The sequence below is a fragment of the Lithobates pipiens genome, unplaced genomic scaffold (assembly GCF_037356315.1).
Source record: "Lithobates pipiens isolate NorthernLeopardFrog02 unplaced genomic scaffold, aLitPip1_a1.2 Scaffold_16, whole genome shotgun sequence".
Taxonomy (NCBI): domain Eukaryota; kingdom Metazoa; phylum Chordata; class Amphibia; order Anura; family Ranidae; genus Lithobates; species Lithobates pipiens.
In genome coordinates, this window is record NW_027507748.1 from 589,132,069 (window position 1) to 589,158,253 (window position 26,185).

Sequence of the window (26,185 nt, forward strand, 5' to 3'; positions counted from 1 at the left end):
ATTTTTTGAAGAGGGATATCTAGGTAACGGCAGCAGCTGCTGCCACAACCAAGATATCTATCCCTGCAGGCGCCGGTCATGTGTATGATAGTGGTGGTCTCTGCGGTGGGTTCGCCGCAAGATCGGCCGCGGGAGAGGTGCAACCCCCCTCTCGCCGCTTTCCCATGCCCTCCGCCTCTCACCTGAGCCATCGGTATCGGCGGAGGTCGATCGGGTTCTTTTCTATGCTGGTTATGGAGACGAGTGAGGCTAAGATGGCCCCCACTCGTCTCTATACCATAGGAGGGCGGAAGCGATGTCAAAACGTCACTTACACCCATACCTCTTAAAGGAACATTTTTTTCAAATGATTTTTTTTTTATTACATTTAAGTCCAAATATGACACCTGAGGACTTTTTGACCCCAGATCTCATATTTAAGAGGACCTGTCATGCTTTTTTCTATTACAAGGGATGTTTACATTCAATTTTTTTTTGTTTTTGTTTAAAACAATGCAACAATAAATAAAATCAAGTAAAATAAATAAGATTTAAAAAAAAAAAAAAAACACTCCGTCCCGACGAGCTTGCGTGCAGAAGCGAACGCATACATGAAATTGGTAGTCAAACCACACATGTGAGGTATTGCTGCGATCGGTAGAGCGAGAACAATAATTCTAGCCATACACCTCTGCTGTAACCCAAAACATGCAACCTGTAGAATTTATTAAATGTCGCTCATGGAGATTTTTGAGGGCAAAAGTTTGATGCCATTCCACGAGCAGGTGCAATTTTGAAGCGTGACATGTTAAGTATCAATTTACTTGGCATAACATTATCTTTCACAATCTAAAAAAAAAAATTGGGCTAATTTTACTGTTATTTTTTTTATTCAAAAAAGGGAATTTTTTCCCCAAAAAAATGCGCTTGTAAGACCGTTGCGCAAATACGGTGTGAAAAAAAGTATTGCAACGACCGCCATTTTATTCTCCAGGGTGTTAGAAAAAAAACAATATTTTAATGTTTGGGGGTTCTAAGTAATTCTGAAGTCTGAAACCGAGTCTGAAAAACAGGCTCGGTCCTTAAGTGGTTAAACAAAATGTATTCAGCTGCTAATTGCCAATTACACCCCTTTTCAGGTGGACTAAACCTAACAATTTTTCCACCTGAACAAAACAAAAATAAAATAAATGAATAAATAAAAATTGTAAAAAGTTTCAAAAAAAAAAATGTAAAGAAAAAAAAAGTTATATATTTTTTTTTTTTACAAAAACCATAATCATAACAGAAATAAAAAAAAAATCTAAAGGCTTGAAAACACTAAAAATATATCAAGGTCCTCTAATATTCCAAACATGAAGAAACAATCTCTGAAACTCCCTTCTAAACTTGTGTCCCCCCCCCCCCTCTTTTTACAAACAAAACTCTTGAGCACTGGTCTCCCTGCATAGGCCCTTCTCTGAGCATATGGCGCTGGGTACTCACATTGTAGCATAACAGTACTATGATTTGGAATGAACAGATTTTACACTTTCGTTGTCTGAGAATTCACTAGCAATGGACTCATCAGAAGTCTCCCCTGTTTCAACTCCTGATTCACTTTCAAGCGCAGTTACCTCACTTTTATTTAAATACTCCTCATTCAGATCTCCAACATTAAAGTGGTTGTAAACCCTTACAAACCACGGAGGGCATGCGCCATAGACAGCGGTGCACTGAGCGCGCCGCTGTCAGCGGCGGTATGCCGCGAGTGCCAGCTCCTGTGCGCATGCGTGGGAGTAACGTCATTGCGGCTTCGCCGAATGACAGCGGCGGAGCAGCGAGACCCACCGAGAAGATGGATGCTCCTGACTACAGGGGACAGCGGTGACTTTGCTAGTTCCTGTGTCAGGTAAGTGACACATAATGGACTACTATGCGATGCATAGTAGTCCATTATGCTTTACCTTTGCAGGGAATCAAAGAGGAAGTAAACTCATCAGGGTTTACTTCCTCTTTAATTCCCACCATAGCAACATCACTTGCAGCAACACTACCATTTGGCTCTACATGTTGTTCCAAAGCCTCTATCTTTGCTAAGCACTGAGCATGTGTGGAGGATAACTCCATAAAGGCAGACTGGGCTTCATATAACTCCTTCCTAAGCGGTATTCTAATACGCTCCTTCTCAGCCTCTCTGATTCAAAGAGGTAATGCAACTTTCTCTTTGTTTACACATTCCCTGTAATTCATACATTTTCTGTTCCAATGCACATTTCTCAGTCACTAATTTTTCAATGTGATCACGAATATCTGCATCTGCCTTTGCAACTAGGGTTGTCCCAATACCACTTTTTTTTAGGTCCAGGTACAAGTACTGATACTTTTTTTCAAATACTCGCAGATACCCGTGTGTCAGTAGTTTTTTTTTGTTTTTACAATTTTATTATTATTATTATTATTATTATTATTATTATTTTTTTTTTTTTTTTTACAATGCTTTCTTTTTTTAAGGGGGGGGGGGGATAGACAGTGTCAGTGCTTTATTTTATTTTTTACAATTTAATTTAATTTTTATTATTTATTGAAATTCAGAACGGAGGGGGACAGCAGAGCTGAGGGGGACTGGAGGAGGATACAGGGACAGTCAGCGGTGATCGGTGTGGCTTTGGGGGCAGTTACAGGCACTGATCACCGCTGTGTAGATTTCACGAAAGCAGCTGAAAGGGGGGATGGGGGGAGAGAAGCGATGAAATGGCTGTCAGGCTTCATAGAAATCTATACAGGGTGATTAGTGTTTGTAACTCTCCCTCCACACTGATCAACCTGACTGTCCAGGTATCAGGTGAAGCATCGGAGCAAGTACTCAAATGCTCGGTACCGATACTAGTATCGGTACAACCCTATTTGCAACCATTGTTAATATATTCTTAGTTACACTTGGTACCTGCTTCAATAATTTCTTTCTCTCAGTACACCATGGTCCTCCTTTCGCTATAGTAAAGTCTTTCATTTTCAATAATCTGCATACAATATTGGCCATCTTGGCTTTTCTGCCTTTTTTTGAAGACTTTTTATGTTTTATCTGATCATTATGAATATTACATTGTCTCAATAACTCCTTTTAATTAAAGCATTTACTGCCACAGTGTTAAAATTAACATAGGCTTGTCTTTTAAGAATATCTTCAATGACCTCCATTGCTATGTTAATTAGTCTACACCTTTTGGCTAAGATCAAGTGTAGTATCTGTTCTTATCAGTTACCAATAGGTGGCGCTTGCTTCCGTCCCTGTTCTACGGCGAGGTGGAGCAGGGGTGGCGGTTGCTATGCAAAGCCTGTTGGTGTAAAGGTGACCCGGAGCGGTTCGTAGCCGAAAGGGAAGCCTTCTGATGGGGGTGGAGAACCACTGGTCGGCGCCAGGGGAGGGGACCCTGGCAGACCGGCTTGGATTGTGGCAGCTTTAGCTCCAGTCAGTTTTTCGGGAGGGAACGCTTAGCTCTCCTGTTCCAGCAGGGGGGCGGCCTGTACCTTTCGAATATAATTAGGTAGGAGTGACGGGAGTGAGGGTTTGACCTGATGGCAAAGGGTTTCACCAAGCTCGCTGATCTCCATGCCTTTCTGGCTGTGGTGGGGGCTGTCGTGGTCTGGGCTGGACTGTCGGGGATGCTTTTGTTGAAAAGCCCATGGTGATGTGCCCCTGGAGTGGCAGTCCAGGGGTGCCTTATACTCACTGTGCTATGCACTTTGATATTCGGCACCTAGGTCACGTCACCAGATACACGCTTTTTTACACCTGCCTCTAGGGCCCGGCCTTTTGGCTAGGACCAGAGGAATTTTTGATTCCTGGCCGGAGGGCCGGTCATTGTATTGCACAATGGCCACTTTTCACTCTCCTCTTCACTATCCCTTTCCTCACTTTTAATTTATTTTATTTGTGTGTTTTATCACGGTCTGTCACTGCACGTTTTGATTAGTAGGGTGTCGGTCCTCGGACCAATCCTAAACGTCTTGAGGGAGAGCGGACATAGGCCTTCTGGCTTGGTCCAATCTCCATTGAGGGGGGCCTACCTTCGGGGAAGTCCCCATAGTACCAAGTACCTAGGAGGTTCTGTTTCGGCAGTCCTCCCGGGGAAAGGAGGTCTCCCGGTTTTGTCTGGGAGACCACTTGTTGAGTCTGGTACCTCAGTCCCTGTCTGGAGCCTAACGCCCTGGTGGATCAGGGTATCGTCCTTCTTTTGGAGGACATCAGGCACCCGTCTGCACTTTTTAGTGTTTCACTCTTTATGTGTGTGCACTTTTTTTTATGCACCGGGTGGAAGTTTTTTGGGTGTGTTTTGCATGCCATGGGCTTTTAAAAAAAAAATAAAAAATTAGTCTACACTGAAGTGTATTACAGTTGTGCTCATAATTTTACATACCCTGGCAGAATTTATGATTTCTTGGCCATTTTTCAATTTTTCCAAGGATAACACAAAAACCTTTCTTTCAATCATGATTAGTGTTTGTCTGAAGCCATTTATTATCAGTCAACTGTGTTTACTCTTTTTAAATCATAATGACAACAGAAACCCAAATGACCCTGATCAAAAGCTTACATACCCCAGTTCTTAATATCGTGTTGCCCCCTTTAACATCAATGACAGCTTGAAGCCTTTTGCACTATTTGTGGATGAGGCTCTTTATCTTCTCAGATGGTAGAGCTGCCCATTCCTCTTGGCAAAAAGCCTCCAGTTCCTGTAAATTCTTGGGCTGTCTTGCATGAACTACACATTTGAGATCTCCCCAGAGTGGCTCAATGATTTTGAGGTCAGGAGACTGAGATGGCCACTCCAGAACCTTCATTTTATTCTGCTGTAGCCAATGACAATTCGACTTGGCCTTGTGTTTTGGATCATTGTCATGTTGGAATGTCCAAGTATGTCCCATGTGCAGCTTCCTGCCTGATGAATGCAAATGTTCCTCCAGTATTTCTTGATAACATCATACTGCATTCATCTTGTCATAAATTTTGACCAAATTTCCTGTGCCGTTGTAGGTCACACATCCCCAAAACATCAGTGATCTACCTCAGTGTTTCACAGTAGGAATGGTGTACCTTTCACCATAGGCCTTGTTGACTCCTCTTCAAATGTAGCGTTTATGGTTGTGGCCAAAAAGCTCAATTTTGGTCTCGTCACTCCAAATGACTTTGTGCCAGAAGGTTTGAGGCTTGTCTCTGTGCTGTTTGGCATATTGAACGCTGGATACTTTGTGGCATTCGCGTAGGAATGGCTTTCTTCTGGCGACTTGATCATGCAGCCCATCTTTCTTCAAATGCCTCCTTTTTGTGCATCTTGAAACAGCCACACCACTTGTTTTCAGAGTCCTGTATTTCACCTGAAGTTTTGTGGGTTTGTGTTTGCATCCTGAACAATTTTCATGGCAGTTGTGTCTGAAATTTTAGTTGGTCTACTTGACCTGATTTGAATTCAACAGAACCTCACATTTTCCACTTCTTGATTAGAGTTTGAACACTGCTGATTGGCATTCTCAATTCCTTGGATATCTTTTTGTATCCCTTTCCTGTTTTTTACAGTTCAACTACCTTTTCCCGTAGATCCTTTGACAATTCTTTTGCTTTCCCTATGACTTAGAATCCAGAAACGACAGTGCAGCACTGGATGAAAGATGCAAGGGTCTGCCAGGAGTCCAGAAACTCATTGACCTTTTATATACACACACTAATTACAAGCAAACCGATCACAGGTGAGGATGGTTACCTTTAATAGCCATTCAAACCCCTTTGTGTTAACTTGTGTGCATGTTATCAGGCCACAATCACCAGGGTTTGTACACTTTTGATCAGGGTCATTTGGGTAGTTTCTGTTGTCATTATTATTTAAAAAGCTTAAACCCAGTTGATTTGTAATAAAATGGCTTCAGGCAAACACTAACCATGAGTGAAAATTGTTTGTTTTCTTATTCATAGTCTCTGAAAAATGGGCAAAAAAAAAAATCATGCATTCTTCCAGGGTATGTAAACTTACAAGCACAACTGTGTGTGTGTGTGTGTGTATATATATATATGTATATGTGTGTATATGTATATGTATATATGTATATATATATATATATATATATATATATATATATATATAATGTGTATATGTTTTTTTATATAATAATGTGTATAGATATAAAATCTGTTGATATTACATCTAAGATGGCATGGCTTTTACATGTTGTTAATGCATACATAAATATGTTAAATGCCCATAAAATCTTTTTGGATGATTTAAGTCTGAAATGAACGGTCTTGGCAACTTGCTGGTCACTTTTTCCTATGATGGAAAAATGTACATCTTGAATAGGTTTGAGTTAGTAACCAGTAACACTATATGGTAACACTTGCAGTATTTACTGGAAACTCTCTATAGCTGCAGATACTACTATTAACCCTGGTTTTCTTCTTAGGTTGTATAACGGGCGAACAAAAGGCCGACAGTTTGGAACAAAGTGCAGTTCAGGGGACCGGATAGGTTGTGGTATAGAACCCAGCTCTTTCCATGTCCAAACTGCTCAGATTTTCTTCACGAAGAATGGGAAAAGGGTAAGCTAGAGAGCTTGGCGTATACTCTTATATTTTGTGATGAACGTTTGTTACAGTGTTTCCTAATCTGTCTTATAGGTTGGCAGCACTGTGATGCCATTATCTCCTGATGGTCTTTTCCCAGCAGTGGGCATGCACTCTCTAGGGGAGGAAGTTCGTCTTCATCTAAACGCAGAGCTTAGCGAGGACGATGACAGCATCATGATGGTGGACAGTTACGAGGACGAATGGGGCAGGCTTCATGATGTTAGAGTATCTGGCACTGTAAGGCCCTTGTGTTACCTGTAATGACTTTTACTGTAATTGCATCAGTGCAACTTGGCCTCTCACCTCCACGTGTTCTTGTCTGCAGCTCCTGGAGTATGTTGGAAAGGGTAAAAGTATTATAGATGTGGGTCTGGCCCAGGCTCGGCGCTCTCTTAGCACTCGCAGTCATTACTTTGAAGTGGAGATTGTGGACCCAGGAGAAAAGTGTTACATAGCTTTGGGGCTTGCAAGAAAGGTATGGCTCATTCTGTTAAGAATTTCAAGTGCAAATATCATTGGTCCTTTTTTATGTTTTCTGAGTGACTGCACTTAAAAGGTTTTCTATGTTTTAGGTGGAATAGGGCAGGGTTCAGTATCCTGCCAGGTCTGTACTGCTCTGCGGGACCACCAGTTTAAATGGACCTTGTTAAATACTTCTGTAGGAGTATATAGGACAGGCATGTCCAAAGTCCAGCCTGCGGGCCAATCGCGGCCCGCGTTCCGGTTTCGGACGGCCCGTCTGGTCATGTTCACATATCTATCTTTTGTGGCCCCCAACGAATCCCCAATCGCCGGGGGCCACAAAAGATAGATATGCTGGCTGCCATGGAGGGGGCAGGACGAGTGCCGTGGATACAGGACAGCATCCTGTGTAAAAGGAAGTCCCGTCCTGTGCTGCCATTGGACAACCGTTTTGTCCATCACAGGAGGCGGGACTTTCAATTAAAGAGGCCGTCGATAGAAACGGGAGTTTCTCCTGTATGTCTGTTGGTGCTCGTCCCGCCCCCCTCCCTGTCTCCTCCAACGCTGCAGAGGGACATGAATCAGGCTGCACTGATGGCAATGGTGAGTCTGCATTCATGGAAATGTGTGGGCTGCATTCATGGAAATGTGTGGGCTGCATTCATGGCAATATGGGGCTGCATTCATGGCAATGTGTGGGCTGCATTCATAGCAATATGGGGGCTACATTCATGGCAATATGGGGGCTGCATTCCTGGCAATGTGGGGGCTGCATTCATGGAAATGTGTGGGCTGCATTCATGGCAATATGGGGCTGCATTCATGGCAATGTGTGGGCTGCATTCATAGCAATATGGGGGCTACATTCATGGCAATATGGGGGCTGCATTCCTGGCAATGTGGGGGCTGCATTCCTGGCAATGTGTGGGCTGCATTCATGGCAATATGGGGGCTGCATTCATGGCAATGTGTGGGCTGCATTCATGGCAATGTGGGGGCTACATTCATGGCAATATGGGGGCTGCATTCCTGGCAATGTGGGGGCTGCATTCCTGGCAATGTGGGGGCTGCATTCCTGGCAATGTGGGGGCTGCATTCCTGGCAATGTGGGGGCTACATTCATGGCAATATGGGGGCTGCATTCCTGGCAATGTGGGGGCTGCATTCCTGGCAATGTGGGGGCTGCATTCCTGGCAATGTGGGGGCTGCATTCCTGGCAATACGCTGGGGGCTGCATTCCTGGCAATACGCTGGGGGCTGCATTCCTGGCAATACGCTGGGGGCTGCATTCCTGGCAATACGCTGGGGGCTGCATTCCTGGCAATACGCTGGGGGCTGCATTCCTGGCAATACGCTGGGGGCTGCATTCCTGGCAATACGCTGGGGGCTGCATTCCTGGCAATACGCTGGGGGCTGCATTCCTGGCAATACGCTGGGGGCTGCATTCCTGGCAATACGCTGGGGGCTGCATTCCTGGCAATACGCTGGGGGCTGCATTCCTGGCAATACGCTGGGGGCTGCATTCATGGCAATACGCTGGGGGCTGAATTCATGGCAAAACGCTGGGGGCTGCAGATGGGCACTGACCCTTATTTTGCTTCACATGTCTTTATTTAAAATGTAAGATTTTTATTTTTTTTTCCTGAGACTTCCTTTTTAAAGTTAAGGTGTGTGGTATAAGCCGATTAAATACAGTATATCCAAATAACACACCCGAGTTCATCTGTTCACCACACACAGCACAAAGGCAAGAGAATTCTTGTTGGGCCATGTATTAGTGCTCGGATGAACACACTTAGACTGAATTTTAATGGTTTAAAGAATGTCAAGCAAAATGGTCGGCCCTCGAGCATGTTCACTTCATCAAATCTGGCCCTCTTTGAAAAAAGTTTGGACACCCCTGATATAGGATTTAAGTGCAACTTCAGGCAGTCAGCTAAATTTTTATTTTTTTTATTTTGTTTTTTAAATTGAATCTGTTGTAAAACCTACTAGAATGTGTCGCACACGTCAGTACTAACAAGAAAAAAAGAATTCCCACTACATACACACTACCAGAAATGTGACACACATGCCTTATGGAATAGCTCCCTTTTCAGCCTGTTTCAAAATTCTTATATATTATATGGTTTATTAACACTGACCACTTCCTTTCATATGGTATATAGGTTTCTGCATCTTGAAGGAAGGCAGCAAGTTTCTCACCACTGCCTGTAGCTCCTTTAATTGAACTGTCCACTTCAGGACTTTCGGGACCAATAAATTGGTGTACTTTTTATTTATTTTTTTTCTCTCTCCTACAGGATTACCCAAAGAACAGACATCCAGGCTGGAGTCGGGGTTCTGTGGCTTATCATGCAGGTAAAAATACTTCTGTCATGAAATACAAGCCTGATATCACTGCGCGGTGCAGCTATTTTTTTGCATAAAGTTGGCTGCCAATTTTACTTAAAACGTAATTTAGTTATGGGTAACACACGTAGGTTAAAGTGGCTGTAAAAGCAGAAGGTTTAATATCGTAATACATTCTATGCTTTACAATCAAAAGCCTTCTGTGTATAGCAGCTCCCTCATACCCCCTAATACTTAACTGAGCCCATCTGTATCCAGTTACATAAGAGATTCGGCTGCCTGGGACTTTCCCTCCTTATTGGCTGTGACAGCAGCTTGGTGCCATTGGCTCAATCAAAGTCAGTGAGCCAATGAGGAGAGAAAATGTGTGGGGTCGGGTCTTGGCTTCATGTCTGAATGGACACAGAGCTGAAGCTCAGCTCTTGTACCCCCAAAGCTTGCTGTGGGTGCACTCAACAGGAAGGGTGGGGGGCAGGTGTACTGAAGAAGGACCTGAGAAGAGGATCTGGGCTACTCTCTGCAAAACCACTACATAAAAAGAAGACTTTAGTATCGCCTTGAATATTCCTCTGTTGTAAATCTTTTCTGCCGAAGGGTGGCATGACAAAGGTGTCACTTAATTTATTCGGCCTTCTGAAAATGTGATTCCATCGGGTTGCACAATGCCATCAATTGACTATGAAATGGCTTTGCTGACTGTGGAGAGCTTGCAACTATGGGAAATTGGGATTTTTGAGAGCTATAAGAACCAGCATGTACGTAACCTTGCCAATATCAAAATAGTCCCAAGTCTATGTTTACTAATTTATGTACAGTTCCTGTGGTTACCTAAATGTATGCTTGTGCCTTAAGGGATAAGTTCACCTGCTATAAAAATGCACATCTTTTTCAGGTAAATGTCCATTTATAATTTATTTTAATTTTAATTAAGAGCCATCCGTGGGTGCAATGCAGGGCTATTGCAGACTGTCACTGTAACCTGTCTGCTCATGCAGGCAATTACACAATGACAGGAAGCATCAATGAACCTACCTAGAGCGCTCAACAGCACCCTGGTAGTTCATTGAGAACTACAAGCCAACAGCCACAAAGGCTATCAGTACTTGTAGTTCTCCCATTCACAGAACTATGAGCCCTGCACAGCCACAATTTAAAAAAAATTGTGACAGCAAGTTGGGGGAGTATATCCCCGATTCACTGTCACTACATGCAACAGATCGGGGAGACGCTGCAGCAATGGGAACACGTTACATGTTCCACCCTAAAAACTGGTGGAATATGTAGCATGTTCCGAGGGTAAACTTGTAATTTTTTTAAAGTATAACTAAGGGCAAAACTACTACTACTTCCTTCTTTTTTTCTTCTTCTCGATCTGTGCCCCCATTAGGGAGATTCTGCCCTCTATTGGTTTTATTTATCGTTATCGAAAGTAAAAGAAAATCCCACATTTTCGGTTGTCTCCAGAAAAGTAATACATTTTCCAACAGGGACACTAATCCTGGTGATACCCGGGATTCCCTCACTTTGGAGCGTTTTCCTCTCACTTCCTGTTTTGACTGGAATTTGGGAAATCTCCCTAATGGGTGACAGAGGGTAAAAAAAAACTGAAAAGGGGTTAGAACCCTCCCTTACTCTATTCCATTTTTGCCTTTAGTGCTACTATTACTCTGAACCCCAAAAAACATAATATTTGCCGACAGAAGAGCAGACCCTAGGTGCTTTTATTTAATCTATTGTGGAATGGTTGTATGCTGAATTGTTCAAAATACAATAAGGCAATACAGTGCCTTGAAAAAGTATTCATACCCCCTTGAAATTTTCCACATTTTGTCATGTTGCAACCAAAAACATAAATGTATTTTATGGGATAGACCAACACAAAGTGGCACATAATCGTGAATGGGAAGGAAAATTGATAAATGGTTAGCAATTATTTTATTTTTTTTACAAAATATGTGAAAAGTGTGCCGTGCGTTTTGTATTAAGCTCTCTTTTTACTCTTATACCTCAACTAAAATCTAGTGGATCCAATTGCCTTCAGAAGTCACCTAATTAGTAAATAGAGCCCAGCTGTGTGTAATTTATTCTTAGTATAAATACAGCTGTTCTGTGAAGCCCTCATAGTTTTTTTTTTTAGAGAACCTTAGTAAGAAAACAGCATGAAGGCCAAGGAACACACCAGACAGGTCAGGGATAAAGTTATGGAGAAGTTTAAAGCCGGGTTCGGTTATAAAAAATATCCCAAGCTTTGAACATCTCACAGAGCACTGTTCAATCCATCATCCAAAAATGGAAAGAGTATAGCACAACTGCAAACCTACCAAGACATGGCCGTCCACCTAAACTGACAGGCCGGGCAAAGAGAACATTAATCAGAGAAGAGGCCAGTGGTAACTCTGGAGGAGAGATCCGTAGCTCAGGTGGGAGAATCTGTCCACAGGACAACTATTAGTCATGCACTCCACAAATCTGGCTTTCATGGAAGAATGGCAAGAAGAAAGGCGCGGGGGGGGGGGGCACAGTAAACATGTGGAAGACGGTGCTCTGGTTAGATGAGACCAAAATGTTACCTTTTGGCCTGGAAGCAAAACCCTGAACACACCATCCCCACCATGAAACATGGTGGTGGCATCATCATGTTGTGGGGATATTTTTCTTCAGCAGGGACAGGAGAGCCAGTCAGCGTTAATGGGAAGACGGATGTAGCCAAATAAAGGGAAACCTTAGAAGAAAACTTGTTGGTCTGCAAAAGACTTGAGACTGGGGCGGAGGTTCACCTTCCAGTAGGATAACGACCCTAAACATACAGCCAGAGCTACAAGGGAATGTTTAGATCAAAGCATATTCATGTGTTAGAATGGCCAAGACAAAGTCCAGACCTAAATTCAATTGAAGATCTGTGGCAAGGCTTGAAAATGGCTGTTTACAGATACTTGCCATCCAATCTGACAGAGCTTGATCTTTTTTGCAAAGAAGAATCTGTAAAAATGTCACACTTTGTAGATGTGCAAAGCTGGTAGAGACATCCCCAAAAAGACTTGCAGCTGTAATTGCAGTGAAAGATGGTTCTACAAAATATTGACACAATTTTCACATATTTATTTGAAAACCATTTATTAATTTCCTTATGTGCCGCTTTTTGTGTTGGTCTATCACGTGAAATCCCAACAAAATACATTTACGTCTTTGGTTGTAACATGACAAAATGTGGAAAATTTCAAGGGGATATGAATACTTTATCAAGGCACTGTATATAGGAGCGAACACTTACATGTGCAGAGAAAATTTCCATTTTTATGTGTTGCTTTCCATACAGATGATGGAAAAATATTTCATGGCAGTGGCGTTGGTGATCCTTTTGGGCCTCGTTGTTACAAGGGTGATATCATGGGATGTGGAATTATGTTTCCAAGGGATTATATCCTGGACAGTGAAGGTATGGATCAGCTTAGTGAATTGTCTTGTCATGTGCTTTGTATTGGTAAATATGTTACACATTCCTCAATTCTTACCTGCTCTAGGTGAAAGTGATGACAGTAGCGACATGAAGGAACTGAGGCTGCAGCAACGTGGAGTTCGGAATGTCATGTATCTCTGGAGAGAACAACAGCAGGAAGAGGACGGGGAAGAAGAGGAGGAGGAGGAGGAAGAAGAGGACATTGAAAGGGATCACGAGGGCAGGAAAGTGGTGGTATGTGATGGCTTAGGATTTGAATGGGAAATACTTTGTACATGGTGCTCCAAAAGAAACCAGTTATGTTGTAGTGCTTCCTGCCCCCAGACCACTCTCCAGTTTCATAATCGCCTGTCCCAATCCAGTAAGTTATGAACAGGGCAGCTTGCCAACCCACACAGTTGCTTGTCAAAACAAAGGTGCAGTTTCACTCTGAAATAACCCTGTCACCACCCAACAAATAAGCTTCATAACAAAGCCAGTAAAAATGGATGCATTACATAGATCACTTCACTTCACTTTTTTCTCCTTGTATTCCGATGTTTTATGACATTGAAAGGATAAAGAGCTTTCTTAGCCAGTCACCACTGAGGAGTTTGGATTTTCTTGTTCTAAGTCAGTGATTTACAGAAAAAAAAACAAGAAAAAACATTGAAGCCACTGGATCAGCATTGCAGCCAGGCTACTGGAATTTCATCATGACAATCCCTTTTTTATTTATTTTTAAAGCATCAACCAACCAAGTACTCAAATTTAAATTATTTTTTCCCTGTGTCTGCAGTTACTCCACCTTAGCATGCTAGTTGTGTTCCAGTAATGGGATGGTAGCTTTGCAGGCTCTGTCCCTGCATGAATTCAGCAGTCATTGGTGTAGTTGAGTTATGTGTATACAAACGTGGTGTAACAGTGTCCATTCTTTGTGGGGAAAGAAATCCTTACCCTGCTTTTTAGTAAGGTTATGTTCACACCTCTGCATTTTTGTATGGGTGCGTTTGAACAGGCAGAGCCGCCCAATTAATTTGAATGGGTAAGTATCCCCAACCCTTTTCCCAAAATGCACCTGCAGGGTAGCTAAATGTAAATGCATGGTACCATGTTGCTTTCCACGCCTGAAAACATTCTGTGTTTTCTGATGCATAGGGGTGGCACTAAGAATATAATATCTCGCAAGGGTTTTCTAAAGAGCAGCACAAGGCAGTGCATTTTGTCTGGGGGTCAGGAACCAGTGCGATTTATACATGGCCGCATTTGTGTGAGCCTAGCCTTAACTGTAACTTGTTTGGAGAATTCTGGATACTGTAATATATCAATGGGATTGCCTGTCTCCCCACCACAGGTTTTCTTCACAAGGAATGGGAAGATTATTGGCAAAAAGGAGTCCATTCTGCCTCAGGGTGGCTTTTATCCAACCATAGGAATGCTGAGCAGTGGGGAGAAGGTGAAAGTGGACCTGCACCCGCTGAGTGGATGACCAAGTGACCTCCATGGGAGAACACGCTGCATTCTTCAGTCCTCTTCCCCTTCTACCAACCATCTGGTCATGCACGATTTGCACGTGGGCTTGTGATAGTGCTTCTTCGTGTCTGGAAATGTGTTTCAGTGGCCCTTGCCTGTGATTGTTGGCTCCACGACTTTTAAGTTTTGGCATAGCAGGAGACGTGATGGGACAGGAAACAAGAGTGAATGTAGGGGAACCAGATGTTTTATCACTAATACAAAAAATGGCTTCCTGTTCCACAGTAGGAAGACTACCAGCTACAAGATGAATGTAGATTTACCCGATCCCTAGTTTCTTGAATATCTGCCATTCTGAGTTATGGCATTTGGCAGTTAATGTGGAACTGCAAGTAAAATGTCTTGAAATACTTGGTTCAAAAGGAAATTCTTTACCAGCTGAAAAAAAGTAAAATAATATTTTCAACTGCATATCTGCCTGCAGTTCAGCTGTAAGCCTGAAAAAGTCAGTTGAAAGCTTGGTCCTCCCTAAACCAATAGTTCAGTTTTTGCTGAAGCCAAGTGGGCTGGGTAATTTGCCAGCTTGCCCTATAACTGGGGACTTCTATGCTGACATAGACCTGGGCTCTGTGCTCATCCACCTTCACCAGTCGCGTCTTATATTAGTCATGTTCCTAATTTCAATTTGCATTCTTCCCAATAAATTATAACTCAGCAGGAGAGCAGGCCCTTGTAATGCAAGGGCACAGACCTGGAAAACCAGATATACAAATCTCATTGCTGAAGACATATAATGAACTGTATGGTCATTTAAATGGGAAACTGTCTAGAGAGACACATGGAAGCTGTTACTGCTTTCCTGTTGGTTGCCTCACTTTAGTAGTGCATCACTGACCCAGCACCATAATGTTAACTTCTGATGTTCCAGGTCAGTAAATGAAAATATTGAAGTTGGTGGGTCAGCACAGCCAGGCACTTAGGCCTCTTGCACATTACGGCTTGAAAAAGCTCAGTACAGCTTATTGTATCCCATTAGTTGTAATGTGCCTATGCACACATGTGCATAAACAAGCACCATGTATACTTCAGTAAAAAAAAACAAAAATCTGCATTTTTGGTCAGTAATTTATGCCTAATGCACGCAAATGTCCATTATCATATTGTGAAAGCGAGAATAAATTTGGGTGAAAAATTGTCCACACGCCTGTGTGTGCGGAAATACGCACAAATGCATACAAAAAAAAAAAGACCGGCTGAAAAAAATAGATGCTCAAACCAGGAATATTGTGGGCAAGAGACCCTAGGTGTTTAGCAACAGCAGCCATTGTATTTTGTTTTTTACCTACCAGCTGCTGAAATATTGGTTTTGGGTGGACTAGATTAATAAGCCTATGAGGAAGTTAGAGAGTCAAAAGCGTTTAGGGAAATGTATTTCTCTTTCTATAAGAGTTGGCATTTCCCAGTAGATGGGTCCCAGTCCTGCACCCATCCACCAAGTGGGACCACAGCCACCTACTCTTCAGGGTGCGAGCTTACCTAGGCTGAAGAATCTTATGATGAATGGAACTGGAAGGTTTTCTTTTTATGTAGTAGCCAAAGATTTCTGGCTACCTCCAATCCGTGCATACTAATTACACAGAGCACTTCCATAGAAGTTCCCAGGGCTGGGTATATATTTATTTCCTGTACAGCTCTTGGCACTTGACAGGTAAAAGCTTCAGCAGGACATTGGTAAGCTTCTGAAGGTGCTTGGCAAACCACATCAGAGTGATTACACTAATATCCAAATGGCTATCTTGCCTAGAAGGAAACCAGCCACATACACAAGACTCAGTGTATTTTGGGTTTGGTTGTGTGAGCTATGATGCTGCTGCATAAATATTTCTATGAGGTGTGTGTGTGTGTGTGTGTGTGTGTGTGCGTGTGTGTGCGTGCGTGCGCGTGTGCGTGCGCAGAATCTTTTCTCTGTCACTTAAATAATTTAAGCCAATCGTTATTGCTGTATTTAATGGCTGTTGGTTGGCACACAGGTAAGCCTTCATCACGGGCCAGCTTTAAGCAGTCTTGGTTAGCACTTATTTCTACTCTTGTACATTTTTTTTTGTGTTTACATGACAAGATTTTATTGTCTTTTTTTTTTTTTCTAACTTTTTGCATGGTTTGAAAAGTATGAGAAACACGTGATTCCTTATTTATATTTAATATGGCATAACTACCTCTATTTCTGCTGCTAATTCTCACTTGCGTGTCCTGCTGATTGTTGGCTTGGGCTGCACACAGGGCCCTTGGCTTGTCTAGCATTGTAGTCTTGATTAGAATGGTTGTTCAATCTCTGTTCAGTACGACTGGCCAGTGTAATGATTTCCCTGCTGACTTCAAGGTCTCATGGCATTCTTTGTTTCATTCTTGGATCTTGCATTTTTCTTTGTTTCCTTCATTGTCTTCACAAGAGCATACCTTGTGCACCATTTTCATTGTTTTGTTTAATTCTCATGATTGGATTGTTTTGTCTTCAGAGGAAGGCAGAAAAGCTGCTTAAGTGTAAGGATAAATGTAATAAGGGAACACCCTTGCGTTCTAAAATTCCTGTGCCTTAGTGAATTGGTCCCTGCATGTGAACTCCAATCACGGATTATGATGACTTTGATGGAGTGTGTGATAGGAGACATGCAAATATTACGTTCTTCAGTATCTGATGGGCAGAGACCGTTTCACAAAGCACACCTTGCAACTTTCATACTCCTGTGCTTCACTCACAGAAACTCCACTAATGTTGTATCTTCTCATATTGGCTGCAGAATCGTGCAGTTTTTACTGTAAAGGGGGCCATAGACATTGGACGAATTTCCAGTCTAATGTCTATGGGGACAATTCTGCAGAGGATAAGGCCATCTGATAAGTTTAAGAACTTTGCTGCTTCCCCCAAGATAAGCCAGTGACCAGACAGGAACATTGTGCACCCTGAGCAACCCAAGCTGTGCATGCAGAAATTGGGAGACAGTTTGAGCTTGCATGCACATCTGGCTATTCTTTGATGCTATGGCCAGTTCGAATCACCAACAAATCAGTCAAACAAAAAAATAAGGCATTTCACAGTAATGCAAATTGGAAATGACTAACATATGCTAAAAATAAAAATCTAAAACTGCCAAAATACAGTGGACAATGCACTGAAATAATAGAGTGCACCTGTACATAAACCTTCTTGTATGTTAGAGTGTGTCTAACATGCTCTAGTGTAGTGTGTTCTTCCTTGATCTGGGAATTCTGACGATTACTGGAAGAGGCGGTCTTCCTATGGATGGGGTGTGTTTGTTTTACACATTCTTGATCATCTACTCTTGATTTGACTTTTCTAAATGATATTTCAGAAGAATTCGCTACATAGTTCACATTAGTAAATACATTTGCAGGTATCCCTTTCAGTGTTTGCACTTTTCCTTTTCTCTTATGATCTGGATGTAAAGTGTGACAGGTGTAAGCTTTGTGTGCCTCCTTCTCTTACAAGTATCTGTAAGTGAGCAGCTTAGATGGCCTGCATCCTCATACATTCCATGTGGATATGTTTACCATGTCATTAGACGATGCATTAGGTACTTGTTGCCGTTGTCTAACTCCATGGAAATGCATAAACTGCAATGGCTTTTATTTTATTAAAAGCACTTAGTGCAGACTACAGTGTATCTTTACAGGAGGTAGTTGTATATAGGGCACTCAAGGCAAAAAAAGGACCCTCCTATTGCCAGGAAGTATACAGTCTAAATGAGCAGGGAGTAGGCAAAGCAGATGTCTAGCGATGCATTCCAGCGGCATTTCAATTGAGAGTAGCAGGCTCTAGTGGAAGAATAGAAAGAAACAAGAGAAGGTGCTTCTATCTAGACTAATGTGTGTTAAACTATTGAAATGATTGTAAAGGCTCCTATAAAAATAATAAACATATTATACTTACCTGCTCTGTTGCAGTGGTTTTGCACAGAGCAGCCCGAATCCTCCTCTTCTCAGATTCTGGCACATCCCTCCTGTTCTGTGCACACACAGCAAGCAGCTTGCTATGGGGCACCCGAGCCGAGCCACAACTCCGTGTGTCCATTCAGACACAGAGCCCCGACCCGGCCCTGCCCCCTTTCTCCCCCAATTGGCTAGCTGACTTTGACAGCAGCAGGAGCCAGTGGCGCTGCTGCTATGTCTCAGCCAATCGGGTCAGCTGAGACACTCATGGACATTGCTGGACAGAGAGGGACCTCAGGTAAGTATGAGGGGGGGCTGCTGCACAGAAAAGGCATTTTATCCTAATGCATGAAGATAAGAAGCCTTCTGCGTTTACAACCCCTTTGAATACACTTCCAGAATTGTTGTGATAAAGATAAACAAGTTAATCAATAATATGGAAACGTCCAAGGGGGATTTCCATTAACAATCCTGGCAGTGGGTCTTGTCACTGGCTGGCCTAGCGGCATGTCAGGAATGACGAAAGGGCCGGTGTGTGTGTGTGTGTGTGTGTGTGTGTGTGTGTGTGTGTGTGTGTGGGGGGGGGGGGGGGGTGTAACCAAGGGTTATGAAGAAGCTGGTGCACATGCGCCGAAACACGTTTTTGCCCCCCCTCAGGGTGCTTGCGCTCCACGCTGGCTCCGGCAGCGTGGTGGCCCTTCCAACATTCCTGCCATACCACTCTAACATGGCTGGCCGATAATGAGACCCGCCATCAGGATTGTTAATGGAAATTCCCCCGGCTGGACATCTCCAAATTGTATGAGCTTGTTTATCTCAACATTTCTGTAAGTGTTTTTAAAGAGGAAGTAAAGACAAATAAAAAAAAAAAAAAAAGCACACCCTGTAAGGCAAAGGAATAATGAGCTAGTATGCATAGCATACTAGCTCATTATGAATAACTTACCTGAGAACGAAGCGGTCCTCCGTCTTCCTCTTTGCCGCTGCCATGTATCCCGGAGCGACTTCCGTGTCTCGCTGCTCCGGCGCTGTGATTCGCCAGAGCCGCGATGACGTCACTCCCGCGCATGCGCACAGGAGCCGACGCTCGCGGCATATCACCGCGATCTGCGGCCTGCGCAGGGCTGACAGTGGTGGCTATCTTCGGGTAAATATCTCCTAAACCGTATAGGTTTAGGAGATATTTCTTGGACCTACATGTAAGCCTTAATCTTGGCTTACCTGTGGGTCAAAGTTAGTTGTAAGGGTTTACAACCACTTTAATCGTTTTGGGCACATTAAAGTCTTTTATATTACTGCCTAAAGAAGCACATTCTCTTTTGTTTCTGCAATTTGTCTTTAGCCTTTAATCTCCATAGTATGAGCCTACACCTACTCTAGTTATAGTGGAGTTACTATAGGACTGTGTCTTGTGCGCTGTGATCTCCCATTTTCAATATACATTAAAGTTCACAGTTTGGAACATATTACATGTTACACCCATATTTAGGGTTTAACATGTGCCTAAGGGTCGTCCCACCCCAGTGACAGCGTGCAAGAAATCTGACTTTTAAATTGGGCACGGTTGTGTGAGGTTCCACCCACACAGTTACATCATTCATTTACAGAAATCTGCCAAAGGAATGAACTACAAGTCCTCTCTGCCAAAGCAGCAGATGGACTTGTAGTTCTCAATGGACTACAAGTGTGGTAATTGGTGCACTCCTAGTTCATTGACGCCTCCTCCAGCTGAAAGCCAGTACATAGGTGGGAGCAGAAAGCTAGAGGAAGAGTGTGCAGGAACCTGAACTTTGCAGTCTTTTGTGGGGGGGAAATAATAAATGCACTTTTTTTTTCGCTGCAAAAATATGTGCATTTAAAAATTTTTTCCTTAACGTTGAACTTAGCTTCTAGAGACTGCTCCTATGATACAATGCAGTGTACACTGCAGAGCATGGAAAGCTACATTTAGTGTTGTGGTGGAGGAGATGGACACACAGCTGGGGATTTGTACATTAGCAGATTCCACATTTCCAGAAAAAAAGTCAAATGACGTGTAATCGGAAAGCAGAATATTTTTATAAAATGGAGATGCTGTGATAGCTATCTATAACCATGTAACAATTCTTCACTGTCACTCTATGCCCTTCAGTAACTACACAATCTCCCTTTGACTATAGTATGAACAGGCTCATCGCTCGACTCCTGCGTTGTTGGTCATGAAAAGTAGCGCTGTCAGCAGATGCGTGTTTGGAGTTCATGATTTTAAATTTGTTAAGCCGTGACATGTTGAAAAGGAAGAGGCAGATGAGCAGCAAGAGGTGAATTCGGAGAACTGTGGATGTCATTAAAGTAGAACTATAGGCAAAACCTTTTTTTTTTTTTTTTTTTTTTTTTATTTCGGGTAAAGTAAGGGAGGGTTTATTTTTGCCATCTTTGTCCCATTGTGGTGATTTTACCTTAATTTCCTGTCCTGTGGCAAAAGCAAGAAGTGAGCGGATATTTATGCAAATTAAAGGAATCTTCTGGGAGCACCAGAACTAGTGTGCTCGTTGAAGTGGGGCCCCAAGAGATTCCCTTACAGGTCTCCAGAACTAGTGTCCCCATTGGAAGATTTTCCCTCTATTACTTTTCTGTGGACAACGGTTTTATTAAAAGTAACAGTTTTACCGTACAAAAGAAGTTGCATCATTCAATATAACAGGTATAGCATCGAACAATGGACAGATGGCATTCAATTAAGTCATAGCCTGCCAAAGTGGCATCTATTTCGAGAAATCATAAAAGACGGTTTACAACAATCTCAGGATATTCCAATTAACTAAAAAAAGAGAACAATGAAAAGAAATCAAAACAACTAAACTAATCACGGTCAGTCTTGAAGTCTGAACAAGAACCAAGGGTTTCATTTAGCCTCAAATATGGGAATAGAATTGTGTAGGGTATGATATGCGTGATATAACTTGTGCGAATGGGACCAAGGGTGTCTTCCAGTGTAGTGCAGTGGCCCACTGCATAGCGATACAAGCTGAGTGGATCAATCTCATCAAGGGTTTGGGAGCTTTAGGGAGAGCCTAAAATAGGAGATAGTGCTGGTACGTCATCAGCGTACATGCAAGGGCGAAAAGGGTCATGCCCCCCCCCCGCCAATTTATCAATCATTTTTAGTACCTCCTTCCATGTGGGTTGCAATCTTTCACAGTTTCAAAATACGTGCAGATAGGTGCCCAAATGGGCGCAACCCTTAAAGCACATAGGGAGGCTTGCGGGTAGATTTTACAGGGGTACAATACCATTGTGTCATTCATTTAATGGAAGTCTCCCTGATTGTTAACGATTTTGTACATTTGCGCATGTTTTGCCAGCTCTTCTCCCAGTCCAGGTCCCTCTCAACCAGACCAAGTTCTTGCTCCCATTGGGATCTGTATTTCAATGTGGGTTTCTCATCTACTGATTCTAGTATCTTATAAACTCCCGAGATGAGGCCTTTTTGGCAGGGTGATGTGTGGCTTAAGTCCTCAAAGAGTGTTTTAGAATCTGAATAAGGTCTGGTATAATGTTGTTGAACGAAATCACGGATTTGTAGGAAATGATAGTATTCCCTATCCAGTATATAACGAGTCTGTAAATCTGAGAATGTGGCAAACTTCAACCCGACCAGAAAGTCTTCTAACGTGGTCAAATTTTGTTCTGACCAGACCAGGAAGGATTCTGGGTGATCATATGCCGGGGGGGAATCTGCGGTCTCCGAGGAATGAGGCTCCTAGAGATGTTTGTGATATAAGGTTGTATTTCGCCTTATGTTGGTTCCAAAGCTTCAGTCCTATTGCAACCACTTGGTTTTTGGAAGCCAATTCCAAGTTAAAAGGGTTAGAGGACCAGATTCTCGAATCTGACCCAGGGGACCCTGGAGTTCCTAATGTTCCATTGGGCCTGTTGCGTGTATCTACTGGCTAAGTAGTAGAGCCATATTTGAGAGACTCCCAAGCCCCCTCTCTTTGAGGAGGGGTATAAAACATTTTTAGCAAATCTCGGGGGTTTTCCCTGACAAATTAATCTATTAAAATGGGCCTGAACGTTAAGCAGATATATTTTGTAGAGTCTGATTGGGAGGGAACAGAACAGGTAAAGTAACCTGGGGAGGATTGTTATTTTGAGGGCCGTAATCCTGCCTAAGAAAGGAATATGGAGAGGGGACCAGAGTCTAAGGGTTCTCTTCAATTTGGCTATCATCGGGGGATAGTTGGCTTCAAAAAGTTTGCAAAAATCTCCTGTTAAATTAATACTTGGATATGGGAGATGGGTCTCAGCCCATGTGAAGGGATAAGTTTGTCTCAGCTGGTGCAGCTCCTCGGGTGGAAACCCCGCTGGAAGGGCTACTGACTTTGAGACATTTATTGAAAGTCTGGATATTCTTGCAAAGTTTGAAAGGTCTGTAGTAAATTAGGCAACAAAATTAGGGGGCTAGTGAGTAACATTAGTACGTCGTCAGCGTACATGCAAAATTTATAGGTTGAGGGACATTTGGTATAGCCAGAAATGTTTGGGTTGTTTAATTTTCGCCCTTGCATTAGAACCCCTGGCCACCACGATACTAAAGGATAAAGTGGACACCCTTGCCTGGTCCCCCTTCCTAGGTTAAAGAATGTTGAACTACAGCCGGGAATCTTAATGCGTGTTTTAGGGCTTTGATAAACGGCCTGAAAGGCTTGCAAAAATTTGCCCTGGAAACCCATGCGCTGTAGGAGAGTGGATATATAGCTCCGGGAGACGCTGTCGAAAGCCTTCTGTATATCTAGGCTAAGCATGAAGCATTTCCTAGAAGCTAATTTAGCATCTTGGATAATGTCTGCAGCTAGATGTATGTTATCAGTGATAAATCGATGGGGAATAAAGCCGGATTGATAGGGGGATATAAGGTAAGAGATTATTCCTGCCAATCTGTCTGCTAAAATTCTGCTGAATATTTTTAAGTGCCTTAGTTTTTATTAAAATGATTTTAAGAGGTAGTAAACCTCAGAAGAAGAAAAAAACCTGCAAGACAAAGGCATACTAGCTCATTATGAAATGCCTTAGAACGATACACCCCCCCCCCCCACCTCCCGTGCTTACACGGCTGAAATCTTTCCCTGAGTTTCTTCCCGGTTCGCAGGCACCGGGGCTGTGATTGGCCAGGGCCGCGGTGACGTCACTCCCGTGTATGCGCACGGGTGCCGCTGGTCACGGCACGGGTCCTGAAGAGACGGCACAAGGGGGTGCTGCGCCGATGACATCGGGGGCAGCATATATAGTAAATATCTCCTAAATGGTGCAAGTTTAGGAGATCTTTACAGCACCTATGGGTAAGCCTTACTATATGCTTACCCGTAGGTACAATTAAAGAAGAAGACTTTATTTCCTCTTTTAATTAAGCAATATTTGTATCTAAAAATTACAATATTTCATAAGTAGAGATCTTCTTTAATACATTCAGCAACATTAAGCCAAATGTTATATCTGCACCTTCATCCAGCAGCCAGGCGACCAAGTCACCAGATGCATGGGGCACCCTGAAGTCAGATCTGAACACTGTTGCTCAGCTTAGACTGCTGAATTTAGAAACCTTTTGGGCCTGTTCACACTTATCCATTTTCATGCAGTAAAATGCATACATTTTGCTGCACGAAAATGCATTTTCAAGTAGAAATCCCATTGTTTGCTGAGGAGCTGGTTCACATCTATGGGCTGCTGTTCTGTAGGAATGGTAAACTATCAGCCCATTCACACGTTTGTGACCACACATGCTGCAACACACACTGCACAGTGAGTATCAAGCCAAAGTAACCTTTCACACCTATGTACATACAGTTGTGTGTTTCGGTCCAAGTTACTGCTGGCATTTGTGTGTGTTTTTGTGGGGTAGTCAGCACGTGTTTCCTTATGTATTATGTGGAGACATTCAAGATAGGCAGGTTGTCTGGCACAGTGGATTAGAACTACACAAATCTGTATGGTGTATGTCTTTTGGTGTGTTTACCATTCATTTCAATGAGCATGATTAACACAAATTCTATTTGTGGTGTTTGTTTTTGTTTTTTTATGTGCTAAGCTGCATAAAATGTAAACTAGCCACATTCTAATAAGTAGGGATTTTACTGATGTAACTTCTGAATTTTAGTTACAGGAAAAGGGACAGGTGAACAAACTTGGAGAAGGGCCATCGGTAAGGGTTTTCTTGGTGGCAGCCATAAGAGGATCTCATTTTCTGCCTTCTAAAACTTTCATTCACATGATAGAACTTTGTATGTATGTCTGTCAGCGTTGGCTGGTTTCCCTTGTCTATACAGAGGCTGTTGTGGCCATAAAACACCATTCCTTTTAGTTAGCTGTGTTACCTCTATATATTAGAGGAAGTAAACTTGCAGAAATCTCAGGGGCTGAATTTCACTAGTGAAGGAAGGAGGGAGTCTTGTTTCCCAACTGTCTGCCTGCTGCTAATGCCACCCATTTTTTCCATGTAACCATTTGGTTTTGTTACGGTTCCACGGAATTGCACTAGAACATATCCCAATGTCTGTACATAATCAATAAACATGTTTATATACATATAATAAAAACACAGATCTCTATTTATATGGCTGCCTTCTGATTTGTGAAGTGTGTGTACATATGTTAACAATTTAACTGAATAGTCTTTTTATTCACGTTGACTACAGCTGTGGGTGGAGAGTGGTGCCACTTGACTGTCAATTCCCATGATTCTCTGAGGTGTTGGTTTGGTAGGTTGGAAAGGACTGCGTCATTAATCCATTAAAGCCTCTTGTTCCAATATTGGAACAGTAGTGATGTAGGAGTTATATATATCCTACTACTCTAGGTAGCATATGAATTTTATGCGCAAATTAAAAAAAAAAATTCAACCATAGGCATAAAGGTGTTATTCACTCTGGTGGGTCAGCTGAGATGCAGTAAAATGCTTAGTCTGTGCTTGGTTTACACCAATGCATTGCAGTGGTGTGTGCTGAAAAAGTGCAATACTTTTTTTTACTGCGCAGCAGACAGCAATCCACTGCCTTGCATCACACGATGGGCAATGTGTCTGTGTGACATCTCAATAGTTCATAAAAAAAAAAAAATGCCATTATCCACACATTAGCACTGCAGCAATCCAGCCAGACTGCACCACACACCAGTCACTGCATTGTAACGCAGCAGCTGCTTTGAATTGGCCCTCATACAGCATCGGCAGGAAGTGATTCTATATCACTGTGACTGGCAAGGTCAATGGGCATGGAGCAGGAAAACTGAGTGCTGACGCAAAATGCCATACAGGTAAATTAACATATTTTGGGGGATTCAAAAAGCTGCTGCACTTTTATGGCATTAATGTGTTGCACCAAATTGATGAAGCATCTGCAACACTTTTGGTTCCAACAGCAGCCTGTGTGCCAAATTCAGGTAGCTCTAAAATGCGCTACTTTTTACATTGTGGGGCAGTGCCAGCACCAGATTTTGAAATAAAATACCGCAGTTTGTATCTTATGAAAGAGGGGACTCATTAAGACCAAATCTTTTGGCATACAGAAAAAGACCCGTTGCAGAAGTGTTTTGTGTGCATTCTAAAAGGGCTGTACCCTGAGCCAAATTCAAGTACACATTACATCAGGAATATGTAATTAGTGGACCTCCAGCTGTTGCAGAACTAAAAGTCCCATGAAGCATTGCAAGACTCTGACAGCAACAAGCATGACACCCAGAGGCATCATGGAGGTCCGCTAATTGCATATGCCTGCATTACATAGTTAGTCTGGCTGAAAAATATATATACACAATCTTTACCCACAGTTGATACAGAGGAAGGCAAAAAAAGGCATGATTCAGTTTGCTCCAGTAGGGAAAAAAAATCCTTCCTGACCCCCCAGGAGGCAATCTGATATTCCCTAGATCAACTTTACCTCTAAATGGCACATTCTGGACAG

At 42.7% G+C, this 26,185-nt stretch overlaps 1 protein-coding gene across 2 annotated transcripts in view; it reads left to right on the forward strand.

Moving 5' to 3' along the window:
• SPRYD3 (SPRY domain containing 3) overlaps positions 1 to 24,839 on the forward strand; it is an 80,035-nt gene extending 55,196 nt beyond the window's left edge. For both annotated transcript variants that reach the window (XM_077483894.1, XM_077483893.1), the window contains 7 exons: positions 6,415 to 6,550; positions 6,629 to 6,814; positions 6,903 to 7,052; positions 9,343 to 9,400; positions 12,708 to 12,827; positions 12,913 to 13,082; positions 14,182 to 24,839. In XM_077483894.1, the coding sequence (XP_077340020.1) occupies positions 6,415 to 6,550; positions 6,629 to 6,814; positions 6,903 to 7,052; positions 9,343 to 9,400; positions 12,708 to 12,827; positions 12,913 to 13,082; positions 14,182 to 14,316 (955 nt within the window). In that variant the 3' untranslated portion in view covers positions 14,317 to 24,839. The remainder of the gene's footprint in view (positions 1 to 6,414; positions 6,551 to 6,628; positions 6,815 to 6,902; positions 7,053 to 9,342; positions 9,401 to 12,707; positions 12,828 to 12,912; positions 13,083 to 14,181) is intronic.
• Positions 24,840 to 26,185: the final 1,346 nt, after the last annotated feature.